This window comes from Salvelinus sp. IW2-2015, linkage group LG8 (assembly GCF_002910315.2).
Source record: "Salvelinus sp. IW2-2015 linkage group LG8, ASM291031v2, whole genome shotgun sequence".
NCBI lineage: Eukaryota > Metazoa > Chordata > Actinopteri > Salmoniformes > Salmonidae > Salvelinus > Salvelinus sp. IW2-2015.
The window spans coordinates 3,498,783-3,509,794 of record NC_036848.1 but is presented as its reverse complement, the minus strand read 5'-3'; the positions used below and the strand labels follow the sequence as shown (position 1 = coordinate 3,509,794).

General features: G+C 44.8%; 1 protein-coding gene across 1 annotated transcript in view; it reads right to left on the bottom strand.

Annotated features, from left to right (window-relative positions):
• Nucleotides 1-11,012, bottom strand: part of LOC111967088 (PH and SEC7 domain-containing protein 2-like) — a 55,758-nt gene that overhangs the window by 15,611 nt on the left and 29,135 nt on the right. Inside the window, exon 4 of the mRNA XM_070444646.1 lies at nt 27-221. Coding sequence (XP_070300747.1) covers nt 27-221 — 195 coding nt within the window. The remainder of the gene's footprint in view (nt 1-26; nt 222-11,012) is intronic.

Genomic DNA, 11,012 nt, shown 5'->3' with positions numbered 1-11,012 from the left:
GGGGGGGTGTATGCCTGAAACCCCACTTCTTTCCCAGGTGGCGTGCCACATCGCAGCGTTTGAAGCCCTCCAGGTAGAACAGGCGCTTGGCAAGGCGTTTGGCGGCGTTACATTCGGCACGGCAACTGTTGGCCAGGGTGTCCGTGCTGCCTCTCTCCAGCTGCTCCAGACCGCTCAGCTCCGAGTCCGAGTCCGACAGCACGTCAGTGACGTTGGTATCACTGAGGAGGACACACACAGGGACATTCAGAGATTAGGACAGACACTCTCCACTTGATAACTGTGGACATTGCAACATGTGAGGTTGGCATTGTTGAGAACACAACACACACAGACAGATCTCTGTGGACCAACCAACATGACAGTCTTAGTGAGCTGATAGTATGGCACCTGCCTGCCTCACAGAACAGTGCCCTAGCAGGACCACTGACTGGCAGTCATGAAGATGAAAATATAGAATGTTATGATGATATATGGGAGCTATAAACTCCAATTTCAAGACTCTTAATGACATAATGTCCTCTAAAGAAAAAACTGTCCATTTCATTAGACAAGAATAAACAAATAGGTACGATAATAAATATATGAATGTGTGATATTCTATCAACATGAAAGTTACATGGCAAATTAGATACGATTTTTCTCATATAAGCCTGATTCAATAATAAAAATCCCCTGAAGACACATAAAGATAGAATATCTGAGACAGAGTCCTTATGTCTCTCTATCCCTCTAACCAAAAACACATAAAACATCCTAAACAAACAGTACTGAAATAGTAGTAAAAACAAACGTCAATGGCCTCAATACCAGACCAGACCAGGTGTGCTGGTCGACCCTATCATTTTAAGTGTCTCTTTGATATTGTCAACATTCTCTCTATAAATGATCCGGATTGTTCTGCATAATCTAATTAGAGCGATTTCATTCATTTCTACATTCAATACGCCTTCGCACGTTAATTTGTTGGTTGCCGTGGATACAACGGGCAGCGGAACCCGGTGTCCCTAGGAGGAGAGACGGCAGGCGCAATCACTACCCCTCCCAGGTTGATGTCTCCTACATCACAATTACCCACAATCCTCACTGCAGGCAACAACGTGCCTTGAGCACAAGCCTCGCACAAGGATGGAACTATCCCCAAACGAGAATAGGTACTCATACCTCCCTCTGTACAAGGATGGAACTATCCCCAAACGAGAATAGGTACTCATACCTCCCTCTGTACAAGGATGGAACTATCCCAAACGAGATAGGTAATCATACCTCCCTCTGTACAAGGATGGAACTATCCCTAAACGAGAATAGGTACCATACCTCCCTCTGTACAACAAGGATGGAACTATCCCAAACGAGAATAGGTACTCAATACCTCCCTCTGTACAAGAGTGATGGAACTATCCCTAAACGAGAATAGGATCTCATACCTCTCCCTGTACAAGGCTGGAACTATCCCAAACGAGAATAGGTACCCATTACCTCCTCTGTACAAGGAAGATGGATGGAACTATCCCAAACGAGAATAGGTACTATACCTCCCTCGTACAAGGATGGAACTATCCCAAACGAGAATAGGTACTGCATCCTCCCTCTGTAACAAAGGAAGATGATGGAACTATCCTAACAAAGAGAATAGGTACTCATACCTCCCTCTGTACAAGGAAGGTATGGATACTAAAAAAATCAAATATACGTACAATTACATACTCCCTCTTACAGATGCTACTCCCCAAAACGAGAATAGGTTACCCAACCTCCCTCTGTACAAGGATGGAAACTATCCCCTCAACCACGAGCAAGTAGGACTATCCCAAAGTACCTTTCCCTCTGATACAAGGATTTGGCACTTATCCCTAAACGTGAAATAAGGTACTCATACATCCTCATGTAACAATCGGAAGATGGATGGAACTATCCCCAAACGAAATAGGTACTCATACCTCCTCTATACAAGGAAGATAGATGGAACTATCCCCAACCGAGAATAGGTACTCTCATACCCTCTGTACAAGGAAGATGTCACCTATCATTCATCCAGCTGAGACAGACGAGGACTATCAACAAAAAATTGCCCTCACCTGCATTCTATTCATTCATTATCTTTCATATGCAATGGTGCAATTACTGCCACTTCCAGTTTGTGATGTCACAATATACTTCACCAACCTCAACTTAGGCAACAGCAATGCATGAGCACAAGCCTCACAACTACTATGCGCCAATAAGAATGTCCAAACCTGCCCCTAGGCTACAACAAACATTTTGTTTTTTTTTTAAATCTTCATATTCTTACAGATGCATTCCCTAGCCTACTCTCCACGTTGGCCACCATGCCTAATCCTAATACACATTTCTTGTTCACAAAAAATGTGTCGATCTAACTGAATAATAGAACAACTCGTGCCAGCCTGGGAGTCACGGCAATCCAGGGCCCCCAGTGAAGACATACAAATATCCACAATGCACAACACACAGTCCTAAATTGAACCTATTCCCTATAGTACTTTTGACCAAGGCCATTTAGAACAAAGACACTGACTCACAGCCACTGGCATTCAATATGGATTTTGACCCTTGATCTTTATCTTGGATGAAGTGAACTACAGTACAGTTCCATGTACCTTTCATTGTAACTATTATGCATTTGAGAAGTCATGAGTAGATTTCCCCTGAATAGTAAGCCATTTAAAAGTGAATCGGTGTCTGTGTGTGTGTGTGTGTGTGCGTGTGTGTGTCTGTGTGTGTGAGCCCAATACTTAGAGCATGAGACAGCATGTCTGTGACTCACATGGTAATCTCTCTCAGTTGTGCTGTGTGGCCATCCAACCCTAGACCAGCAGGGTGTGTCGGGTGCAAGGGCATGAGGGCTTCTGTCTCTGTCTGTGTCTGTCTGTCTGTCTGTCTGTCTGTCTGTCTGTCTGTCTGTCTGTCTGTCTGTCGTCTGTCTGTCTGTCTGTCTGTCTGTCTTGTCTGTCGTCTGTCTGTCTGTCTGTCTGTCTGTCTGTCTGTCTGTCTGTCTGTCTGTCTGTCTGTCTGTCTGTCTGTCTGTCTGTCTGTCTGTCTGTCTGTCTGTCTGTCTGTCTGTCTGTCTGTCTGTCTGTCTGTCGTTCTGTCTGTCTGTCGTCTGTCTCTGTCTGTCTGTCTCTTGTCTCTGTCTGTCTGTCGTGTGTGTGTGTGGTGTGTGTGTGTGTGTGTGTGTGGTCGTGTGTGTCGTGTGTGTGTCGTGTGTGTGTGTGTGTGTGTGTGTGTCTGAGTGTGTGTCTGAGTTGTGTGTCTGAGTGTGTGTCTGAGTGTGTGTCTGAGTGAGTGTCTGAGTGTGTGTGTCTGTGTGTTGGTGGTCTGTGTGTTTGTGTTTAGAAAAAGGGTGAGTGTGCATGTTATTTATGAGTAGGGGTGTGTTGTGTCTGTGTGTTTCATAACTGAGGCTTGTAGCTATACGTGCAAATCACTGGCATCTCTGTGCAATGTCTTGAGGGAATAATACCAAGGACTCAGCATTAAGCGATCCAACCACAACACCAGTCTAATACACCACTGGATCATTCATAACCTACTGCCCCCTCAGTCTCATTCTGTTATTCAAACCCCAACACTTCTAAAATAACACAGCATTCACTGATGCTGCACTACAGTATACTGCCGTGACAATACAGTATGCTGCTTGTGACAATACAGTATACTGCCTTGACACTACAGTATACTGCCGTGACAATACAGTATACTGCCGTGACACTACAGTATATTGCCGTGACAATACAGTATACTGCCGGGACACTACAGTATCACTTAGCCGTGACAATACAGTATACTGCCAGGACACATACAGTATATCTGCCGTGACAATACAGTATATCTGCCAGGACACTACAGTATATTGCCATGACAATACAGTATACTGCCGTGACAATACAGTATATTGCCAGACACTACAGTATTTGCCGTGACAATACAGTATATTCCCGTGACAATACAGTAATATTGGCCGTGAACAATACAGTATACTGCCAGGACACTACAGTATATTGCCGTGACAATACAGTATACTGCCGGGACACTACAGTACATATTGCCGTGACAATACAGTATACTGCCAGGACACTACAGTATATTGCCGTGACAATACAGTATACTGCCGTGACAATAACTGATAAAGTTATAGTCACTTTTTTTTTAAAGGAAACAGAGCAGCTTGTTAATTCCTAGGGGCATGTTGAACCACGTTGTTGCCAGTCTCCCATGAGAGTGATAAATATGTAGCAAGGTCAACAGAGACGGTTCAAATGTATTGATCCGCGTTACAAACCCATTATAAACTGAGCAAAGTTCCAACCATACAGATAATTCATTGTAACGTTTTTTTACACGACATAGTCAATTAGCTATTCTCAAACGTATGGTAATTATACTTCAAGTAGCCACATTTTTCATGATAGTGTTATTAAACTGATTAGTGGCAAATCCACGCTTTAGTTGATTTGCAACTGCTGTCAAAACTGTTCCGCTCAATATTGTAATTGCAAATACAGCACACACTCCCGTTTATTCTGAGTCTGACTGACACAAGAAACTTCAGAACAACTTAACTGTGGGCGAAACCATAAAAAAAACTTACAGAAGTTCGAGAAGCAAGTCGAAATGACAGTCATATTCCTCTTTCCACATTTTCTCTCCCGCGTTCGAGGATGGGAATCAGTGTCAAGGAGCGCACGGCATCATCCAGCGGTGTTGGATAAAATCCGGCATTAGTTTTTGGCGGTATTTACCCAGAGGCTTAAACAATCAGATTTTCGTCAGTCTTTTCCAACACAAACGGGACTGGAAGCCCAGCATGGTTATTACCCCGTTTAAGAGCACATAACTATCTAACTATAGTGTTTGTAGCCTACAGCCTTTCCCCACAGTGTGAATGGATATTAGATTTTTCCCTTGAAGGTTCTTGGAAGTCTCCCTCAAAAAAGAATGTGAGGGGTGGAGCGACAGACCACACAATCTACTGAATTATGTTCCTAAATCTTGTTAGTACACACTCACTTCGATGATCATTCAGGTCTGTACATAACCCATTACGCCACTCCCTCCCTGGTTTTCCAACGGTTGCTATGTTGTGATGCAAAGAAAAGCCTGTTTTCTCTTGGCCTAAGGCCCAGAAACCACATAGTTAACATAACTCTTCAGAATATCAGTCATATTCTAAAATGTGTCATATGATCATATTCAAAGGTAGGTCCACTTCTACCCTACAGCTATGTTAATTTCCCTCTACAGTGCATTCGGAAAGTATTCAGACCTCTTGACTTTTTCTACATTTTGTTACGTTACAGCCTTATTCTAAAATTAATTGAATCGTTGTTTCCCCTGATCAATCGACATACAATATCCCATAATGACAAAGCAAAAACAGTTTTTTTTTWAAATTATTGCACAGTTATAAAATTAAATTAAAACTTAAATTAAACATTTACATAAGTATTCAGACCCTTTACTCAGTACTTTGTTGAAGCACCTTTGGCAGCAATTACAGCCTCGAATCTTCTTGGGTATGACACTACAAGCTTGGCACACCTGTATTTGGGGAGTTTCTCCCATTCTTTTCTGCAGATCCTCTCAAGCTCTGTCGGGTTGGAATGGGAGTGTCACTGCACAGCTATTTTCAGGACTCTCCAGAGATGTTCGACCAGGTTTAAGTCCGGGCTCTGGCTGGGCTACTCAAGGACATTCAGAGACTTGTCCTGAAGCCATTCCTGCGTGGATTTTGCTGTGTGCTTAGGTTTGTTGTCCTGTTGGAAGGTGAACCGTAACCCCAGTCTGAGTTCCTGAGTGCTCCGGAGTAGATTTTCATCAATGATCTCTCTATACCTTGCTCCGTTCATCTTTCCCTCGATCCTGACTAGTCTCCCAGCCCCTGCCGCTGAAAAACATCCCCACAGCATGCTGCTGCTACCACTATGCTTCCCCGTAGGGATGGTATTGGCCAGGTGATGAGCGGTGCCTGGTTTCCTCCAGATGTGACGCTTGGCATTCAGGCCAAAGATTCCAATCTTGGTTTGATCAGACGAGAGAATCTTGTTTATCATGGTCTGAGAGTCTTTAGGTGCCTTTTTGGCTAACTCCAAGCTGGCTGTCATGTGCCTTTTACTGAGGAGTGGCTTCCGTCTTGCCTATCTACCACAAAGGCCTATAGCTTGGTTTTTGCTCTGACATGCACTGTCAACTGTGGGACCTTATATAGACAGGTGTGTGCCTTTCCAAATCATGTGCAATCAATTGAATTTACCACAGACGTACTTCAATCAAGTTGTAGAAACATTTCAAGGACGATCAATGGAAACACAATGCACCAGAGCTCAATTTGGCGTTTCATAGCAAAGGGTCTGAATAATTATGTAAATAAGGTATTTCAGTTTTTCAGTATTTCAACATTTCTAACAACCTGTTTTCACTTTGTCATTATGGGGTATTGTGATGTCATTATGGGGTATTATGTGTAGATTGATGAGGAAAACGATTAATTTAATCAATTTCAGAATATTTCTGTAACGTAACAAAATATGGAAAAAGGGAAGGGGTCTGAATACTTTCTGAATGCACTGTATTTGGCCCTAGTGTTGTGTATTGTGTTGCCAACCATCTCTGCCTCACCCTCCAAAAGCAGAAGAAGACGTGGAAGGGTGGCATTGTGATAGGTATAGATAACTGGCACACACACACACACACACACACACACACCACACACTCAAAACTCAAAACAGCCCCACACACCACACACACACACACCACACACACACAACACAACACACACACACACACACACACACAACCACAGTGGCAGATATTAATCATCTACTCTGACACATCAATACATACTCCCTCTGTTTTTAAATTCCTCCTTCCCCCTTCTAATCTTGAGGAATCGTGGAGACAAAAATAAAGTGACAAGGGGAGGACAAACAGACAGAGGAGGGGAGAGAGGGAGGTGGGGGATAGAGAGACCGATAAGGTAGGACAAAGAGAAGAGAATAGGCACCTGGGACCCTTATCTAGACTAGACCTTATAGACAGCCATTGAAAGCTCGACAGCCATGATGTGACAGGACCACAATATGCCCTTATCACTAAACTAGCAGGAGACAGGATGTTGTCATCAACATTGTGATGCAAGTCACTGACAAGGATTCTAGTGAAGAATATGTTTATATAAGGCAGACGGGTCTCACAGAGTTTCAGCCCCCCAGCTCTATCTGACTTCTCAAATGCCCACCACATTCTAACATTTCACTGACATCAGCATTCCTTTCTAGCAGGCATCATAGGCCCGTGAACTCAATCATGACGTCAAACGATTGCAACGCAACCTCCAAAAGGAATACTTTGGAGTCTGGGTTGAACGTTTATGACATATTTATGAGCTCTCACTCCAAATGTAAAATATACTCCTGCAACCTCTAGAAGAACACCATAGGAACAGTAGCAATTGGATACAATAGTCTTCGACTGTTTTGTTCTAGTTGATCAATGACGTAGGGTCTGGAGAAAAATATACGTAATAAATGTCCTCTCAGTCAATGGCATCGAGTGATACAGTCGATGTACGTATAACATGGCAAAAAATACAAAGGCAGCTAAAAATGTATGTAAATAAATCCAGTGAAATTATCTGGTGTGATTTAAGTATCTGCCAGCCAGGTCACCCGTGATACAAGTCAGTATTCGACGTCCATCCATGTCTGAGGACATCGGGAGATGACGTGAAAACTGTCCACTAGGGGCAACAGTGAGCGCTGTTTACAATCTAGTAGGTTTCGTTGTGGATGGGGATGGTGGATGGTGGATGGTGGATGGGGATGGTGGATGAGGATGTGGATGGTGGATGGTGGATGGTGGACGGTGGACGGTGGATGGTGGATGGTGGATGGTGGATGGTGGATGGTGGATGGAAATGGTGGATGGGGGATGACTACTAAGTGGACTGGACAATAGTTTTTGGAGAGATTGAGAGCTTTTCAGTGATAACCACCATAACCACCATTAACCACCTGGTGTTGGAGGGCCAGTAGGAGGCACTCTTTCCTCTGGTCTAAAAAAAAAAAAGTGACACTGCCCTGTGTAGGGTGCCGTCTTTCGGATGGGACGTTGAACGGGTGTCCTGACTCTCTGAGGTCATTAAAGATCCCATGGCACTTGTCGTAAGAGTAGGGGTGTTAACCCCGGTGTCCTGGCTAAATTCCCAATCTGGCCCTCAAACCATCACGGTCACCTAATAATCCCCAGATTACTAATCCCCTGTAACTATTCCCCATGTCGTTGCTGTAAATGAGAACGTGTTCTCAGTCAACTTATCTGGTAAAATAACGGATAAATAAATGTAAAAAAATAATAATATTAGCAGCACAGATACGCAGCACAGTTCTGTTCAGCAGTGGGAAGGACRCGCCACACCCAGCACACACAGCCTACATCAGCTGGTGAGCTCAGGGGGAGCAAGTGATGAGTGTGGGCAGACAGGCTCTGCTCTGGCTCCGATTATACACATTGCACAGACTACTCTATTTTTTGCTTCCCCGTAGCTAACCAGTCACCTGCATTCTAGTTAGCTACCCTTTGCCTGGTTAAATTTTATTTCACCTTTATTTAACCAGGTAGGCCAGTTGAGAACAAGTTCTCATTTACAACTGCAACTTGGCCAAGATAAAGCAAAGCAGTGCGACAAAAACAACAACACAGAGTTACACATAAGCAAACGTACAGTCAACAACACAAAAGAAAAGAAAAAGAAAAAAACCTATGTATACAGTGTGTGCAAATGTAGAAGAGTAGGGAGCTGGGCAATAAATAAATGGGCTGGGAACACGCACCACTGGGCGAGTGCGGGGAGCAGGAACAGGGCATACTGGACCCTGGATACGCACAGTAAGCCTGGTGCGTGGTGTTGGCACTGGTGGTACTGGATAGACCGGACCGTGAAGACGCACTGGAGGTCTCGAGCTAATGGCCTGCACAACCCGTCCTGGCTGGATGGTAACTCTAGCTCGGCACGTGCGGGGCGCAGGCACAGGACGCACTGGGCTGTGCAGACATACGGGAGACACAGTGCGCAACGCTGGCGCAGGATATCCTGGCCCGAGGAGACCCACTGGCTGTCTGGAGAGCAGGGCTGGCACCATCTTCCCTGGCTGGATCCTCACCCTAGCTCGGCAGATGCGGGAAGCTGGGATGTAGCGCACCGGGCTAAGCACGCGTACTGGAGACACTGTGCGTTCTATCACATAACACGGTGCCTGACCAGTACGACGCTCTCTCTCTCCATAGTAAGCACGGGGAGTTGGCGCAGGTCTCTTACCTGGCTTCGCCACACTCCCCGTGTCCCACCCCCCAAGAATGTTTTTGGGCTGCCTCTCGGGCTTCCTACCGCGCCACCGTGCTCGTTTCGCCAACTCCATTCTCCTGTAACCCTCCTCGCACTGCTCCAGCAAATCCCAGGCGGGCTCCGGCACTCTCCCTGGGTCGACCGCCCACCTGTCTATCTCTTCCCAAGTTGTATAGTCCAGATTCTGCTCCCATGTCCAGAAATCCTGACATCGCTGCCTCTCCTGCTCCTGCCCGTTACCACGCTGCTTGGTCCTATTTTGGTGGGTGATTCTGTCACGATCGTCGTAAGAAGCGGACAAAAGCGCAGCGTGGTTTGAATACATTCTTCAATATTTAATGAAGAACACTTAAACAAACTTACAAAACAAAACAAATAAGACGAACGTGACCGCTATATAAACAATGTGGTAACATGCAACATAACATAGACAATAACCCACAACCCACAATACAAAACAGGCTACCTAAATATGGTTCCCAATCAGAGACAACGCAAAACACCTGTCTCTGATTGAGAACCATATCAGGCCAAACACATAGAAATATACAAACCAGACATACAACATAGAATGCCCACACAGATCACACCCTGACCAACCAAAACATAAAACATACAAAGCAAACTCTGGTCAGGGCGTGACAGGCTGTGTACAGGTACAGTGATCGGTAAGCTGCTCTGACAGCTGATGCTCAAAGTTAGTGAGGGAGATATAAGACTCCAGCTTCAGAGATTTTTGCAATTCGTTCCAGTTACTGGCAGCAGAGAACTGGAAGGAAAGGCGGCCAAAGGAAGCGTTGGTTTTGGGCATGACCAGTGCAATATACCTGCTGGAGAGCGTGCTACGGGTGGGTGTTGCTATGGTGACCAGTGAGCTGAGATAAGGCGGGTGTCACCCCCTGACTTTAGTCCCTTTTTTATGTCTCTATTTTGGTTTGGTCAGGGCGTGAGTTGGGGTGGGCATTCTATGTTTTGTGTTCTATGTTTTCTATTTCTGTGTGTTTGGCCGGGTGTGGTTCTCAATCAGAGGCAGCTGTCTATCGTTGTCTCTGATTGAGAACCATACTTAGGTAGCCTCATCCCACCTGTGTTTTGTGGGTAGTTGTTTTCTGTTTTGTGTCTGCACCAGACAGAACTGTTTCGGTCGTTCTCTTTGTTCTTTTTGTTATTTCAGTGTTCAATAAATGATATGAACACGTACCACGCTGCACCTTGGTCCTCTCCTTCCAACAGCCGTTACATGTGGTTGCAGGTTCACCTGGCACATCTAAAGCCTTTTCTTTTGGGGTGTTTTTTATAGGTCACCAAGTGCTAATAGTCAATATCTAAATAATATGTGTGAAGTGCTTGATAGTGTATGTGATGTAAACAGAGAGGTCTACTTTCTAGGGGACCTGAATATTGACTGGTTTTCATCAAGCTGTCTGCTCAAGAGGAAGCTTCTCACTGTAAGCAGTGCCTGTAATCTGTTTTAGGTTATTAATCAACCTACCAGGTTGTTTACAAACACTACAGGAACAAGATCATCCACATGTATTGATAACATTTTTACTAATACTGTAGAACGTTGTTCTAATGCTCTATCCATGTAACGGGTGTCCTCCTCCTCTTCAGACGAAGAGGAGGAGTAGGGATTGGACCAAAGTGC